General features: G+C 37.4%; 1 protein-coding gene across 10 annotated transcripts in view; it reads right to left on the bottom strand.

The window, feature by feature from the left end:
- Positions 1–18,257, bottom strand: part of FER (FER tyrosine kinase) — a 453,310-nt gene that overhangs the window by 338,741 nt on the left and 96,312 nt on the right. For all 10 annotated transcript variants that reach the window (XR_006342861.1, XM_043913752.1, XM_043913753.1 and 7 more), the window contains 3 exons: positions 12,543–12,726; positions 10,364–10,501; positions 9,615–9,734 (listed from right to left, as the gene is read on the bottom strand). Coding sequence is in view for 9 of the 10 variants with exons in the window: in XM_043913752.1 (XP_043769687.1) it covers positions 9,615–9,734; positions 10,364–10,501; positions 12,543–12,726 (442 nt within the window). In the remaining variant the exon portion in view is untranslated. The remainder of the gene's footprint in view (positions 1–9,614; positions 9,735–10,363; positions 10,502–12,542; positions 12,727–18,257) is intronic.

Genomic DNA, 18,257 nt, shown 5'->3' with positions numbered 1-18,257 from the left:
TGGAAAAGACCCTGATGCTGGGAAAGATTGAGGGTAGGCGGAGAAGGGGGTAGCAGAGGATGAGATGGTTGGATGGGATCACTGACTCAATGGACATAAGTTTGAGTAAACTCTGGGAGCTGGTGATGGACAGGGAGGCCTGGCGTGCAGCAGTCCAAGGGGTCACAAAGAGTCGGACAGAACTGAGCGACTGAACTGAACTGAACTTATATAATATGTAAATCAAGTATACTTCAAAAAGAAAACAGTACATAGAACTTACCATGCTCCTCACTCACGCACACACTCTTCCTAACAACACTATGAGGCGGGTGCCATTATTATTGCCATTTTATATTTCAAGGAAAATGAAGCATAAAAGGATTAAATAAACTGTCTATTTTCACAAAGGTAATAAGTCATATTGTCAGGATTCAGACTCAATCAACTCACTGTATTCAGCTTATAAAATCTTTCAATACTTGTATGCTAAAGTTGGAGGAGAGGAATTCCTATGTTACAAGGTATATGCAAGTTGAATTTTGATATATATTGACAAACTACTCTCCAAAAAGGTTATACTTCTTTACATTTCTGCCAAGACTTTATAAGAAGGCTTATTTCTTCATAAGCTACTAAACACTGGGTACTATCAAATTATTAAATCTTTGCCAATCTGGTAGGTGAACTAACTTCTTTTTTAAAAATATATATTTATTTGCACAGGATTCCTAGTCATTTCTATTTATTTTTTCAGAAACTAATCATTTTATTCATTCATTTTTTCTTAGCTATAATATTCCAACACCACCTACAAAATTAGCAAATCAATGTGTCAGGAAAAGGATCTAAGTTTAACTTTAATACACTAATATGGCAAAAAGAAATATTTTCATCTTCAGTTCACTTCAGTTCAGTTGCTCAGTCCTGTCCGACTCTTTGTGACTCCATGAACTGCAGCACATCAGGCCTCCCTGTCCATCACCAGTTCCCAAGTTTACTCAAACTTGTGTCCATTGAGTCAGTGATGCCATCCAACCATCTCGCCCCTCTGTCGTCCCCTTCTCCTCCTGCCTTCAGTCATTCCCAGCATCAGTTCAGTTCAGTTCAGTCACGCAGTCATGTCCGACTCTTTGCAACCCCATGAACCGCAGCACGCCAGGCCTCCCAGTCCATCACCAACTCCCGGAGTCCACCCAAACCCATATCCACTGAGTCAGTGATGCCATCCAACCATCTCATCCTCTGTCATCCCCTCCTCCTCCTGCCCTCAATCTTTCCCAGCATCAGGGTCTTTTCAAATGAGTCAGTTCCTCGCATCAGGTGGCCAAAGGACTGGAGTTTCAGCTTCAATATCAGTCCTTCCAATGAATATTCAGGATTGATTTACTTTACAATGGACTGGTTGGGTTTCCTTGCAGTCCGAGGGACTCTCAAGAGCCTGCTCCAACACGACAGTTCAAAAGCATCAGTTCTTCGGGACTCAGTTTTCTTTATAGTCCAACTCTCACATCCATCCATGACTACTGGAAAAACCATTACTTTGACTAGACAGACCTCTGTCAACAAAGTAATGTCTCTGCTCTTTAAGATGCTGTCTAGGTTGATTTTAACTTTTCTTCCAAGATGCAAGTGTCTTAATTTCATGGCTGCAGTCACCATCTGCAGTGATTTTGGAGCCCCCCAAAATTAAGTCTCTCACTGTTTCCATTATTTCCACATCCAATGATGGGACCAGATGGCATGATCTTAGTTTTCTGAATGCTGAGTTTTAAGCCAACTTTTTCACTCTCCTCTTTCACTTTCTTCAAGAGGCTCTTCAGTTCTTCTTCACTTTCTGCCATAAGGGTGGTGTCATCTGCATATCTCAGGTTATTGACATTTCTCCCAGCAATCTTGATTCCAACTTGTGCTTCATCCAGCCCAGTGTTTCTCATGATGTACTCTGCATATAAGTTAAATAAGCAGGGTGACAATATACAGCCTTGACATACTCCTTTTCCTATTTGGAACCAGTCTGTTGTTCCACATCCAGTTCTAACTGTTGCTTCCTGACCTGCACACAGACTTCTCAGGAGGCAGGTCCGGTGGTCTGGTATGCCCATCTCTTTAAGAATTTTCCACAGTTTATTGTGATCCACACAGTCAAAGGCTTTGGCGTAGACAATAAAGCAGAAATAGATGTTTTTCTGGAACTCTCTTGCTTTTTCGAGGATCCAGCAGATGTTGGCAACTTGATCTCTGGTTCCTCTGCCTTTTTTAAATCCAGCTTGAACATCTAGAAGTTCTCGGTTCACATACTGTTGAAGCCTGGCTTGGAGAATTTTAAGCATTACTTTACTAGCATGTGAGATGAGTGCAATTGTGTGGTAGTTTGAGCATTCTTTGGCATTGTCTTTCTTTGGGATTGGAATGAAAACTGACCTTTTCCAGTCCTGTGGCCACTGCTGAGTTTTCCAAATTTGCTGGCATATTGACTGCAGCAGTTTCACAGCATCATCTTTCAAGATTTGAAACAGCTCCACTAGAATTCCATCACCCCCACTAGTTTTGTTCATAGTGATGCTTCCCAAGGCCCACTTGACTTCGCATTCCAGGACGTCTGGCTCTAGGTGAATGTCATACCATCCTGATTATCTGGGTCGTGATGATCTTTTCTGTACAGTTCTTCTGTGCATTCCTGTCCCCTCTTCGTAATATCTTCTGCTTTTGGTAGGTCCCTGGTGGACTTCCCTGGTGGTTCTGATGGTAAAGCGTCTGCCTACAATGTAGGAGATCTGGGTTCGATCCCTGGGTCAGGAAGATCTCCTGTAGAAGGAAATGGCAGCCAGGCAATTTTCTCACCTGGAAAACCCCATGGATGGAGGAGCCTGGTAGGCTACAGTCCATGGGGTCGCAAAGAGTCGGACACGACTGGGAGACTTCACTTTTACTTTCACTTTTGTTAGGTTGATACCATTTCTGTCCTTTACTGTGCCCATCTTTGCATGAAATGCTCCCTTAGAATCTCTAATTTTCTTTTTTTTTTTTTTGTCATACATTGATATGAATCAGCCATAGATTTACACGTATTCTAATTTTCTTGAAGAAATCTCTAGTCTTTTCCAATCTATTGTTTTCCTCTATTTCTTTGCACTGATCACTGAGGAAGCCTTTCTTGTCTCTCCTTGCTATTCTTTGGAACTCTGCATTCCAATGGGTATATCTTTCCTTTTCTCCTTTTCCTTTCGCTTCTCTTCTTTTCACAGCCATTTGTAAGGCCTCCTCAGACAACCGTCTTGCCTTCTTGCATTTCTTTTTCTTGGGGATGGTCTTGATCCCTGCCTCCTGTACAATGTCATGAACCTCCGTCCACTGTTCATCAGGCACTCTATCAGATTTAATCTCTTGAAACTATTTCTCACTTCCACTGTGTAATCATTACAAATTTGATTTAGCTCATACCTGAATGGTCTAGTGGTTTTCCATACTTTCTTCAATTTAAGTTTGAATTTGGCAATAAGGAACTCATGATCTGCTGCTAAGTCACTTCAGTCATGTCCAACTCTGTGCAACCCCATAGACGGCAGCCCACCAGGCTCCCCCATTCCTGGGATTCTCGAGGCAAGAAAACTGGAGTGGGTTGCCATTTCCTTCTCCAATGCATGAAAGTGAAAAGTAAAACGTAAGCCGCTCAGTCATGTCCGACTCCTAGCGACTCCATGGACAGCAGCCTACCAGGCTCCTCCGTCCATGGGATTTTCCAGGCAAAAGTACTGGAGTGGATTGCCATTGCCTTCTCCACTCATGATCTGAGCCATAGTCAACTCCCGGTCTTGTTTTTGCTGACTGTATAGAGCTTCTCCGTCTTTGGCTACAAAGAATGTAATCAATCTGATTTCGGTGTTGACCATCTGGTGATGTCCATGTGTAGAGTCTTCTCTTGTGTTGTTTTAAGAGGCTGTTTGCTATGACCAGTGCGTTCTCTTGACAAAACTCTATTAGCCTTTTCCCTGCTTCATTCTGTACTCCAAGGCCAAATTTGCCTGTTACTCCAAATGTTTCTTGACTTCCTACTTTTGCATTCCAGTCCCCTGTAATGAAAAGGATATCCTTTTTGGGTGTTAGCTCTAGAAGGTCTGGTCGGTCTTCAGAGAACCATTCAACTTCAGCTTCTTGTGTTTGCCTTGGAAACAAACAGAGATCATTCTGTCCTTTTTGAGACTGCATCCAAGTACTGGATTTCGGACTCTTTTGTTGACTATGATGGCTTCTCCATGTCTTCTAAGGGATTCTTGCCCACAGTAGTAGATATAATGGTCATCTGAGTTAAATTCACCCATTCTAGTCCATTTTAAATTGCTGATTCCTAAAATGTCAATGTTACTCTTGCTATCTCCTGTAGTGACCACTTCCAATTTGCCTTGATTCATGGACCTAACATTCCAGGTATCTATGCAATATTGTTCTTTACAGCATCGGACCTTGCTTCTATCACCAGTCACATCCACAACTGGGTGTTGTTTTTGCTTTGGCTCTGTCTTTTCTTTCCTTCTGGAGTTATTTCTCCACTGATCTCCGGTAGCATATTGAGCATCTACCGACCTAGGGAGTTCATCTTTCAGTGTCCTATTTTTTTTTGCCTTCTCATACTGTTCATGGCGTTCTCAAGGCAAGAACACTGAAGAGGTTTGCCATTCCCATCTCCAGTGGACCATGTTTTGTCAGACCTCTCCACCATGACCCATCTGTCTTGGGTGGCGCTACATGGCATGGCTCATAGTTTCATTGAGTTAGACAAGGCTGTGATCCATGTGAATAGATTGGTTAGTTTTCTGTGATTGTGGTTTTCAGTCTGTCTGCCCTCCAATGGAAAGGATAAGAGGCTTATGGAAGCTTCCTGATGGGAGAGACTGACTGAGGGGGAAACTGGGTCTTGTTCTGACTGGCGGGGCCATGCTCAGTAAATCTTTAATAAATCTTTCATCTTGCATTGTGTTAAAATATATACATATATACACACATATATTTTTTAATGGAACTGAATTATTTTAACAGTGCCTATAGACACACTGAATAACTCATTCTGGGAATAAAATTCTTAAGGATATTCTAATCATAAACTCAGAACCTGAATTTAGACACTGTTCATTGAAACGTAGCTAAAGCTTTACGCCAGTAAGATGTAAGCAATTAAATCTTCTATCACATTATCAAAGATTTATTATCTCTATTGAATTTTTGTTCATTTCTTCATCACCATAATTAAGAAATAATGATTTATGAGTATAACTAGCTTTAGCTCTAATTATACCCTAAAAAGCAATAGAACAAATTCTTCTTTGGCCACAAAATCTCTTACTTTATATATGCTTAAAACAGTTAGCAATTTTTAATTTTACCACATAACACTCCTATATCTATATGTTCATTCTTTCTTGGTATATTAAAATAAATTGTCAATTGTAGCCTAAAGTCCTTGAAAGCATTAAACCTTGCAACCTTAAACACACAGTAAGTATATCTTGATGGGGCAATATAATGGTTTAAAAACACAAGAGTAATTTATGCCATGTTCATTTACCAAGCAGCACTGGAATTAAGGAATGGAATTTATCACTGCACAAGAATTGAGAAACTCTACCATCCATTTTATGACATGCATTCAACTCCATTGTTAAGAGCACAGTTCTTCACCCTCAGCATTACTGACATTTTTGCCAGATAACTTGCTGCTGTAGGAGGCTGTCCTGTGAACTGTAGGAGGATTAGCAGCAGCCATGGTCTCTACCTTACCATCTGATAAACGAACATGTCTCAGACATTGTCACATGTCCCTTGGGAAGAACTGCCCGGCGAGAACCGTGGGTTTAGAGACAGCTGGCGCCGCAACACGGAGTCACAGCGAGTCTCCTGTGAAGGGCATCCAACCTGGAGGAACAGATTCTTCAAGAACCATATCACACCCTCTTGGAAAGACCCACTAGTGCAGGGTACACCCATTGCACCATTCCTCTCATCAACAGTCAGTCCACCATAGCTGTTAAGCCTTCAGCTTGAGGAAGGTAATTCAACAGGCATTTGTTAGCTTCTTCAACCCCGTCAGGCCAACTTAAAACACATTAACCCTTACTAAGAGCTAGTCCCAGGATCCTACCACTTAGTTAATTATTTGTAAATGCTACATTACTGAACAGTAGAAGGGAGACTCTTTGATTATATTAGATAGGGATTTTTTGCTGAATCTTTTGAGGTAAAATTTTATTAAGTCAGATGATATAACATGTCCAAAACTGAAGAGAAAATGAGAAAACTTCCAGCTGTAGTTTTCACACAGGGGTAGGTACACACAACACTTACCAACAAATTTAAGTTTCTTTGTGTCACTCCTGAACAAAATCAGGAGACAGATTAAATATCGCTGTTGTTGTTGTCAAGTCACCAACTCATGTCTGACTCATTGCAACCCCACGGACTGAAGCCTGCCAACCTTCTCTGTCCATGGGACTTCCCAGGCAAGAACAATGGAGTGGAGTGCCATTTCCTTCTCCACGGGATCTTTCTGACCCAGGAATTAAACCCATGTCTCCTGCATTGGCAGGCAGATTCTTTACTACTGAGCCACCAGGGAAGTCCTAAATTTACTTTAAAAGAAGAATGCCTTAATTATGTTTTCTAATGTTTGAAAGAAAAAAAATAAGATTTCTCAAAACCCTTTTAAAATTTTATGCAGTATTAACAAAAAGAGGAAAAGAAACTGATATGAGTCTATAAGTTCAGTTCAGTCACTCAGTCGTGTCTGACTCTTTGTGACCCTAACCTACTGGACTTCAGCATGCCAGGCCTCCCTGTCCATCACCAACTCTGGGAGCTTGCTCAAACTCAGGACCATTGAGTCAGTGATGCCATCCAACCATCTCATCCTCTGTCGTCCCCTTCTCCTCCCACCTTCAATCTTTCCCAGCATCAGGGTCTTTTCCAGTGAGTGAGTTCTTCGCATCAGGTGGCCAAAGTATTGGAGTTTCAGCTCAACATCAGTCCTTCCAATGAATATTCAGGATTGATTTACTTTAGGATGGACTGGTAGGATCTCCTTACAGTCCAAGGGAATCTCCAGAGTCTTCTCCAACACCACAGTTCAAAAGCATCCTTCTTCGGCGTTCAGCTTTCTTTAAAGTCCAACTCTCACATCTATCCATAATACTGGAAAAACCATAGCTTTGACTAGACAGACATAGTAATGTCTCTGCTTTAAATATGCTGTCTAGGTTGGTCATAACGTTTCTTCCAAGGAGCAAGCATCTTTTAATTTCATGGCTGCAGTCACCATCTGCAGTGATTTTGGAGTCCCCCAAAATTAAGTCTCTCACTGTTTCCATTGTGTCCCCACCTATCTGCCATGAAGTGATGGGACTAGATGCCATGATCTTAGTTTTCTAAATGGTGAGTTTTAAGCCAACTTTTTCACTCTCCTCTTTCACTTTCTTCAAGAGGCTCTTCAGTTCTTCTTCACTTTCTGCCATAAGGGTGGTGTCATCTGCATATCTCAGGTTATTGATATTTCTCCCAGCAATCTTGATTCCAACTTGTGCTTCATCCAGCCCAGTGTTTCTCATGATGTACTCTGCATATAAGTTAAATAAGCAGGGTGACAATATACAGCCTTGACTTACTCCTTTTTCTATTTGGAACCAGTCTGTTGTTCCACATCCAGTTCTAACTGTTGCTTCCTGATCTGCATACAGACTTCTCAGGAGGCAGATCAGGTGGCCTGGTATTCCCATCTCTTTAAGAATTTTCCATAGTTTGTTGTGCTCTACACAGTCAAAGGCTTTGGCATAGTCAATAAAGCAGAAATAGATGTTTTTCTGGAACGCCCTCGCTTTTTCAAGGATCCAGCAGATGTTAGCAATTTGATCTCTGGCTCCTTTCCCTTTTCTAAATCCAGCTTGAACATCTAGAAGTTCTCGATTCACATACTGTTGAAGCCTGGCTGGAGAATTTTGAGCATTACTTTGCTAGCGTGTGAGATGAGAGCAATTGTGCAGTAGTTTGAGCATTCTTTGGCACTGCCTTTCTTTGGGACTGGAATGAAAATTGACTTTTTCCAGTCCTGTGGCCACTGCTGAGTTTTCCAAATTTGCTGGCATAGAGTGCGGCACTTTCACAGCATAATTTTTTAGGATTTGAAATAGCTCAACTGGAATTCCATCACCTCTATTAGCTTTGTTCGTAGTGATGCTTTCTAAGGCCCACTTGACTTCGCATTCCAGGATGTCTGGCTCTAGGTGAGTGATCACACCATCCTGATTATCTGGGTTGTGAAGATCTTTTTTATATAGTTCTTCTGTGTATTCTTGCCACCTCTTCTTAATACCTTCTGCTTGTGTTAGGTCCATACCGTTTCTGTCCTTTATTGAGCCCGTCTTTGCATGAGATGTTCCCTTGGTGTCTCTCATTTTCTTAAAGAGATCTGTTGACTTTCCCCTTCTGTTGTTTTCCTCTATTTCTTTGCACTGACCACTGAGGAAGGCTTTCTTATCTCTCCTTGCTATTCTTTGGAACTCTGTATTCAAATGGATATGTCTTCCCTTTTCTCCTGTGCCTTTAGCTTTTCTTCTTTTCTCAGCTATTTGTAAGGCCTCCTCAGACAACCATTTTGCCTTTTTGCATTTCTTTTTCTTGGAGATGGTCTTGATCCCTGGATCCTGTACAAAGTCAGGAACTCCCATCCATAGTTCATCATACACTCTATCAGATCTAATCCCTTGAAGCTATTTGTCACTTCCACTGTTTAATCATAAGGGATTTGATTTAGGTCATACCTGAATGGTCTCACGGTTCTCCCTACTTTCTTCAATTTAAGTCTGAATTTGGCAATAAGGAGTTCATGATCTGAGCCACACCCAGATACACACACAAGCTCCCAGTCTTGTTTTTGCTGACTATATATATAGAGTTTCTCCATCTTTGGCTACAAAGAATATAATCAATCTGATTTTGGTAGTGACCATCTGTTGATATCCATGTAGAGAGTCTTCTCTTGTGTTGTTGGAAGAGGGTGTTTGCTATGACCAGTGCATTCTCTTGGTAAAACTGTTATTAGCTTTTGCCCTTCTTCATTCTGTACTCCAAGGCCAAATAATAGTCTATAACAGTTATAGTAGTCCATAACAGTCTATAATAGTCTATAAGTGTTTTAGCAGTCTATAACAGAAGACATTTCTGCTTAAAGCGAAAACTCAAAAGTCAAATTTTTATACTAAATGCTTTTAACATCTGTCAAGTCTCTTTTTATCTCCAATACCCATTGTCCTCATTTCCAAATATCTCTGCCATTTAGAGGATGAAACGGGGTTAAAAAATTATATAAATTTTTGAAAAAATAAAACATTATTCTAATATTCTCATGTCATTAATAACTGGGCAAATGAATGTAACATCACACAGAATTTTTCTTTTCAGAATTACCAAAATTAGTGATGGTAATGGGTAAAATTAACATATTTCTCAAAACATTTCCCTTTGACCAAACAAAAATCAGTTCATTTTTAATTACTTTTCATTACTTTCAAGAAAACAAAAATTGGAATTTTAAATCTGATAAACTATAAATAATAACACATATTTAAGCTTCAGATTTTCTAAATACTTACATTACTTGCAAACTTTCTGCTGTTAAATTATTCCACATAATCTCATTTGCCTGTAGATTTTCATTTTCTTCTAGTAAGGAAGTATCAAACTCAATTTCTTGCTCCTTAGCAGCCGTTGTTCTGGTAAAGCATGCCAAATAATTTTGATCAATATGAATACCCTATCATAATATGTCTTAGTATACAATAAAGCCAGAATATTTGTCCTTATTTAAAATTATGTTATCAAAGTAAAGCAAAAATAAATAGTATAAATCAAACTAAACCTTAGGCCTCAAAGACCTAGTCAAGTAATTTCAGCTTAGTTTCCTCATTTGTAGAATACGGATATTAATCTGCTTTATTCCATCCTCAATGATAATTAATATAAAATAAGATGATGCATACATGAAAACAATAAATGTAGTATCACTATAATAAAGTTTAACACAAACAGAAAACAATAGGTTTATTCTTATTACATAATTGTTAAAAAGAAAATATTACTTCAAGGATTAAACATGGGTTTAAGCAATGATGTAGTAACAACTGAAAAACTTTTAAAGAGCATTATATAAATTAAATATCAATAGTTATAAAATCACTGAGAAAGGACTTTGAAAATAATTTAAAACAGACAAATTAATAGGAAACAGCCTATGTCCTAACAAAGTTCATCAATATTTCTTATTTTAATTCATTAAATAAAACATGGCAAAAAATAACACTGTCAAAAATACTGAAAGAAGAATGAAAGTATCTATACATACCTATGAACATCTATGAAATTGTTGTATTCTGTGCTAGGGTCTATCTGTTCAACCGACATTTGAATCTCTTTATGAACGTTCACTATTTCCTCTGTAACAAGACTAGTTATCTGGCTGTATTCATCAAATATACCTTTTCTGAAAAGAAGAGGAAAGGTTTAGAACATTTTAAAGTTTTACCAGGGAAACACAGGCCCAGAAAGGGTTTAGAACGATAAAAACAAGAAATGTAATGCCAATTTTTACAGATGGTGGCTCCATGCACCACCTTATTTCATTTACCTGGAGAGTGAAGTAAACGGAATATAAAAATGTATGAATTAACAATTTATATTTGATGTAACAGAGTAACTGCAAATGATCTACAATGTTACATTTTTCAACATCTATCTAACATACAAAAATATAAGCCTGAACTGATCCCTTTCTGCTCCTAAACAGTGCCACAGACACGCCGATCCCGTCACGGGAGCTGTGGGTCAGGTCCTATGTCCGTAATGTTACTGTCGCTGGGGGCAGCTTCCTCACAAGCCCTCCCTCCCTCCTGGGTCTCCTCTTGCTCCCGGGCCTCTGTTCTTTTCCATATTATACTCAGAGTTTAGCTGGCTTGTATCTCCAATGACCTTTCAATCTCTGCTGACCTCCAGTCAGTAGCAAAAATGATCATAACAGTTATTAGCCTAATGTAATAAGTGCAAAAAGAAAGCCATTCTGTTACAAAGACCCTAATCCTCAACTTGATAATGCCATGCTGTAAAAATACACAATCAGTAGCCTTAAAAAGTGTGGATAGACATGTTTACCCTGCAGGTACCCAAATAAATATAAGGCCCTAATTTTCTTTTCCAAAATCATCACTCACAAAAAGGAATCCTTTAAAAATATCTCTTATTTTGAAGAATTCTTTATTTTGAATAGTGAAATACTATTTGGGTAAAAAAACAAAAAAATTAAATTCAAAATGCTTCAGGCAATGCTAATTTTGAATGATTACAGAAATCACCTGATAGATACAACTGAAAGAAAAGAGTGAGGCAGAAAAATCTAATTCAGATTTAGTAAAAATCCTTAGGGCCTCACAGTTGGAAGTACTGGATGATATGAATGCAAATGAGAGTCTCTAGATAATTCTTATAAAGCAATACAGTAAGTGGTTACGATGTTAACACTCATCTTTAAGACAAATTGGGGGAAAAAGGCAGAAGTCTCCTAATGTTATATGAATGAGTACTTGTGACAAAGGATTCAATTTTAGTGATATTATATTTTTAAACATTAGATCTAAAAAAATGTACTAGACAGTAAAGATAATACACTTGTAAAATTATTAAATGTCTCTAAAGGATGTTCTCATGATGGTAAAAATACTGTTACTGAACATTCATATGGGGAATTTGAGAAAACATTGATTCATAAAATGAAAGTAGGAAAGGAAATGTTTATAAGTCAATAATATGTAATTTAAAGAAGACATAACTAATTAAATATTTTAAGTAGGCATTTCACTACTTTATCAATACCCTTAAACACTGACATATTCAAGTTGACTAAAATCACTTTATCCTTTATTGGAAAAATGGGGACTTACCAGCATTAATAATGAGATGAAGTCTACCAGAGGGTGGTGTACTGAATTGATATGTATGGTAAACATGTATGCGTTTGAATTACTAACCAACACTGTTAGTTCCTTGAAGGCAAAAATTGTGCCCTACTCATCTCTACATCCCCAAGCACCAGTGTGCTTTGCATGCAGACAATTTCAATAAACACTTGTTCACTGTAATCTCATACAACTAGAAGCATGCAAATAAATAAATAATTTCCTTTGGGCTTAGCAGAGGCTCAAGATTTAAATCTTCAATGGTCTACAGATAGATATCCACTTCTTAATGCTTATCAAAATAATGATTTTTTTTTCATTTAAATTTCCAGCTAGCTGGAGCAAAACTAAAACATACAAAACGAAGAGTGAGTGAGCATGAGATGAAGGGATACCAGACAGGAAAATCAAGAAGGCCCAAGGGAGAAGAGGTCTGAAACACCCTCTGAGCTAGTCCGGCGATGCCACTTACAAAACAAAGACAAATTTTATAGGAAACTTTTAACTAGGAGGAAAAAAGCAATGCTACAATCATTTCAGGAAGGGCTTTTATATCAAATGGGAAATGAAGCTTACAGTGCTTTTATCATTTCTTCTTGCATCTTTTGTAAGGAATCGAGAAGCAGAGGAAGTGTAGTGTCATAATACTGGTTCTGATGAAGCTGTGCCCCTTTCAATGCCAACACATACTGATTATGCAACATATGAAGTTTCATTGTGGCTTTGTCGTAACGTTCCTTAGCCTTTTCAGTTTCTTTCCCTGGGAAAAAAAAAAAAGTTGAATAAAGTTAGGAGGTAATTTTAAAAGTTCTATCTTCACTATATGCAAACTGAGTTACCACTAATTCATGTTATTTCATACATCTTATGAATAATCAAAAGGCTACTGAACACATATTATGTTTACTTGTCAATACTTTGTACAAAGGATGCTCTGAAGCAGGCGTACCCTGCAGGAGATGTTTCATGAATAAAGGTCAATATACAATTTTTTTGAAAAACTATACAGATACATGCTCCTTCTCATCTTCAAGGAGCTTACACCAAATTGTAAGCACATGAATGACAGTGCACGTAAAACTGCATAACCAAGAAAACAAGAAAGTTTGTAAATAATGTTAAATTTGAAGGTCTTTTGAGATGTCAGTAAAGACCAGGGAAGTCAGAGGAGACCCTGTGGAGAAAACAGACCTTAAAAAATGAGGCAAGTCTGGAAAAGTGTAAGAAAGACAGGAGAGACAATAGTTCCTTCACCTCACTCTCTCTCCATTTCTTCCTTCATTTCATTCAATAAATATTATTAACTGCTCATCCCCAGGAACTGGGCTAGACATTGGGAATTCTGCATTTCGCAAAACAGAGTCTTTGACAACAGCCCATGGTCTGATGATTTGGACTATTGAGTGAAAACATGGAGAGAATAAGCAGTGTTACATAGGCAAGCAAAGAAATAGCTCAAAGATAGCAAATTTTGAGAAAATGAAGGAAATAAGCTGTATAGCTAAGACAGTTTTAGGTTGTGAACGACTTGAAAATCAAGCAGAGAAATTTAGACTTGATACAGAAGTCTAGAAGATGACAAAGTAATAAATTAAAAATTTATATGATTCCCTTACTGAAATTATTCAGAAAATATTTACAGGTTGGCAATATAAATGAGTGAAGATATAAACAAATAAAATTTTTAATCAGATCTTCAATTTTTGAAGCAAACAGAACAAATATTTCTTGTCAGTTATCTAGACTTCATAAAAGTTTTTGCCCTCTATCCAAGGAGAGCTCACCAAATGAATCCTTCCCCCAAATAAATCTTAACGTTGAGAATTCTTGACGCCAGAGGCTTTTCTCTGCTTCCACTCTGTTTAGGCTCAGCACCCACTTGGGTACTCCCTATAGACAGGAGTCTGAAAAGTATCTCCTGTTGGAGAAAGTCCCCAGCCCAGGGCCAAAAGCAGAGATCAAACCAGAGTTTTTGCAAAGAGAGGAGACATCAGACTTCCTCAGGTAGACCAACAGAATTGGAACAATTTTGTCTTTCTTATCACTCTGCTAATTCTGAAGGAAAGGAACCACATTCAGCTGGTGAAAAAGCACACAAATTCTTCCAGCAAACTGGCCTGTCTCTATTACCAACAAATTCTAGTGTTTCCAAATACTAGAACCACCACTGACTCCTCCGGGGAAGCTGCATACAACGCGACGTGACTTCTCCAGTTACAGACATTAGCTTGTTCATGCACACGAGGATATTTTAATAATTATCCAAATTATTCACAAAATACGGCCCTGGATAACCTATTTCACTTTATAACATAAAGAACTCGTTGATGAGAAAATAATTTAATCACTAGAATGTCTTTCCTAAGTCCTTTCACAGCTGACTGGGAAGAGGTCCTAATACTACAGCAGAAGTAGGGGAGCAAGTATATTAATTCAGTTCTGACCTGAAGGGATCAGAAAAAGATAACACTAGCTGTAAGAGAAGTAGGTTTTCTCACTTTTTGATCACAACACACAGGGTAATATATTATATGCCATGAACTAGTAAATAATCACATAAACTTTAAAATATATAACTGAAATAAGAAATTCATTAAAAAAATTCTTACCCTTATTAAGAAGGATGCTGTGATTTTTTTTAAAAAAAATTCTATCATCTGAATTTTTAATTTTTAAAAATGTTCATTCAGAAACCAATAAATTTTTGTCCTCTGTTAATATAAATTCCTAAAGTGGTTGTAACTTACTCTGCATGACATGAAGGTTAATTTTTTAACTTAGCAATTAATAAGACACTTCAGTAATAATAATCACAAATGATTTTAAACATTCTTAGGAACACATCTGCTTACACGTTCAGTTAATCATTTCTTCACTGAATATTCTGTATAAATAATTTGCCCATAAACATTGCTACTTAACAAACTTCTTGCAGAAATACATTTCCAAAAAAGTCTCCAGAAGCCAGTACAGTTGATACATCTATAATCAGTCCTGCAGCCTTGTTCTAAAATAACAACCCCCTTTTCTACCAATCAACACAACTCAGGCAGAGACTCCCATACGAAGCTGTCACCCAAGATCCAAACTGTATACCCAATCAAACAGGAACAAATCTTTCAGCTGGGAGCTAAGTCACATTAATGCCTGGACACCTGCTGCAGTGAAGGTCCATGAACATTTGCTGCAGAAGTTGCCAGAGCAGCCTTTTTCTAAGGGCCTTTCCTTAGAGTTGGTTCTGTTTGGGTTTGGTTTGACTTCATCATCTTTAGGCAGGTTTATGGTGCTCTTACTTGATAGTCAACAAATTCTGACAACAGACATGTCAAAATTTCACGTACAGTTAGGCAGTTAAATTAACTCCAAGTAATAAAGAAGTCTTATAGAGTCCACATGTCCATAATCAGAAAACAAGGCAGCACTATTTGAGGACTGTATTCTAATTGCATTCTAATTGAATTCTAATTTATTGATTTTTATTGTAAGTTTAAAGTTTGTTGATTTTTATTGTAAGCTTAAAATTATAACTAGCAAATTCAATGAATTCCATATTTTATTTCCCTCCTTAAAAAATGCTGCTTTTTTTGTATAAACTCTATTATTCCCAATTAATTACTCAGATTTTTTGAGCGTAACTTCGGGAGTTAAGCTTCCCACACACACATTTTCATGGAGACATTTAAACCATTTAAACCACCCATCTGTCCTCCTATCTGCACAGATTTTTAAGCTGCACACGACCCATCTGTCTTTCTAGCTGGTGTAGAAATGATTCACGAAATACGCCACACTTGTCTCACTAAGATTTTATAATCCAAAATAATATTAGAAAACTTAAGAACGTCTCAGTTAATTTTTTTCTCTTTATCAGATACAGCGTATGACCAACAATCTGAAGAAGGCTATCGTAGCCAAAGTCTATAAACAGCCTACCAGTAGTTGTCTGCAAATTTAGAAAATGATTAGAAGCCTTTGAAAACATCCAAGGTAGAATCCATTATATTAAAACAATAATAATAATACATAACATGCAAGTTTCGTTTAAAATAGCTTTGGGTCTAAAACTGAAATAGATCAGGGGAATGTCTTAGTACAGTCTGCTGTTCTCTACGCTCACAGACACTTGTGCACTTGGTTATACTTATGCATGCACCCTGTACTTCCTCCCTTGTAGATATTAGTAAAAAGTTTCAAAAACATCAAAAACATGCCATGATCTGAAAAGAGTCTACTGTACTTTTACCTGATTTGTTTTAAAAAATACTTAGGGTTTCAAAGAGACTATGTAAGTAAATTCAAGAAATAGTAATACTGTGTGAAAACCAGTTGTGAGCTAATTTTTTTTAATTCTATTCACTTAACAACATATATTACAAAAAATTATGCACCATGATTCCTGCTGCATAGCATTTTAGTTCAGAATATCTCCGATCAACATTATACTTTCCTAACTTTTAAATAACCATACCTTAGCTTAAAATTAATGTGAACTACACACAGTGAATAAATCCTAGTGACAGACACAGAATCATACCTCTGTTGATGTATGCTCTTGTTTTTCCTAATGACAAGAGGCACTGAAGCAGGGCATGGAGTCATTCTATGTGTCAATTAACATGGAGGAAAACATCCAATTTTTCCTCCTCCACGTAACAAAATTCACAAAGAGACTAAATTACAATTCTTTTTCCTCCACTTGTTGACAAATCCATTTAATGTTTGTAATAACAGAGTGTGTACACAACATGTCATGCCACAAACAATATTATGAAGCTAGCAAAACTCAATTATGGATGTTTGACATTTACGGGAGACAGGCTAGACTAGTCATTAAGTTAGTCTAGAAAGTCAAGTATTTTTTATTAAAAACCTCTGAAGCATTTACCATTTGTTAAATATTATGGTGAAAAGCCTCCGGGTAACAAATGAGAAGTGATTATTTTCCAAAAGTAAAGACTACTTGCCTGCAAGTGGTCTCTGCTTTGATGTAGATAAATAAACGTTTTACCACCTTACATTTTTCCTTTCTTTCAAAACATTCCTCCTCAACTATACAATACTTATTACTCTGAGTAAGAAGAACATGAACAAGAATTCATCTTAACTTACAAGTTACTTGGCCCAAATATCTGCATGTGGTTTTTTCTCATGGAAGCTAAAGTAGGAACAAGTATGCTATGTGGGAACAATGAATAAGCTATCTACTTTACTCAGTGATGTTCTGACAACAACAAAGTTAAGAAGTCACTTTTCATCTCGGTTTCTCCTTTGATTAGCTGTACAATCCAAGCAAGTCATTTAATATAAATTTCAGCTTCTAATTTTTAATCCTGGGAGTTAAATTGTCTGCCCTACTCAATCCACTGGGTTGTGATGGAAATTAAATGGCAGAAAATTGCCAAACGCACAGTTAATAACAAAGAAGACAGAATTCGGAGAGCTGAAAACAGCCTTTGTGATTATATGCTCCTATAAAGTATTAAAAACTATAAGAGATGCATCCATACTAGTATAACAAAATTTTATGTATTAATCAAGAAATATTTATTGAAACACATTACAGGTTTTAAACTGTTCAAAGAACTAAAATAGTGATATTTTAAAATTCAATATAAAATACCTTTAAAGAGCAAGTTCCCTAGCTCTGAGCAATATCATTTCCTTGTACATAGTGACTGCTAGATTCAATTGACCCACAGTCTTTTAATAACCTACATACTGAATAGTATTTCATGGTAAATCTATATTCTATAATAACAACACTATGAATGGGGGGATTCTGAGTAGCTACAATACGGGCAGCAGCATAATTCTGAATCTCCCACATATTATCTAAAAATATAACAACAAATAAAAAGAAAAACAAATAAAACCTGCACCCTCAGTATAATAGAGAATGTTCAAAGTTTAAATTTGCAGTGAGTAGAAAAATAAACATCAAATCTTTGAAAATGATCTCGCATCCTCCCACTGCAAGCCTTCATCGGCACCAAAGCCTGTTCTGGGGTGGGGGAAAGGGAAATAAAAAGAGAAATGCACTAAAGAGAAAAGAGAGGCATACAAGAGCTAGCAGTATGCCCAAGACTCATCTAAAACCACCATGAGAAAGAGGAGGTCTACCCTACCTGTGAAAATACTGAAAAAGTGTAATGGCTGATCACAGAACTGACCTCAAGAAAGGGACTTTAAAATGCACGTGAAAGACAAGGGAGGCAGTCTTGGAAAGGTGATTCTTCAGAGAGAAACGGTTAAGATGAAAGAACTCTGAGAAGGAAAAGAAAAAAAAAAATC

The sequence above is a fragment of the Cervus elaphus genome, chromosome 9 (genome assembly GCF_910594005.1).
Source record: "Cervus elaphus chromosome 9, mCerEla1.1, whole genome shotgun sequence".
Taxonomy (NCBI): domain Eukaryota; kingdom Metazoa; phylum Chordata; class Mammalia; order Artiodactyla; family Cervidae; genus Cervus; species Cervus elaphus.
The sequence above is the reverse complement of the archived record's forward strand: the minus strand, read 5'-3'. Positions and strand labels throughout refer to the sequence as shown.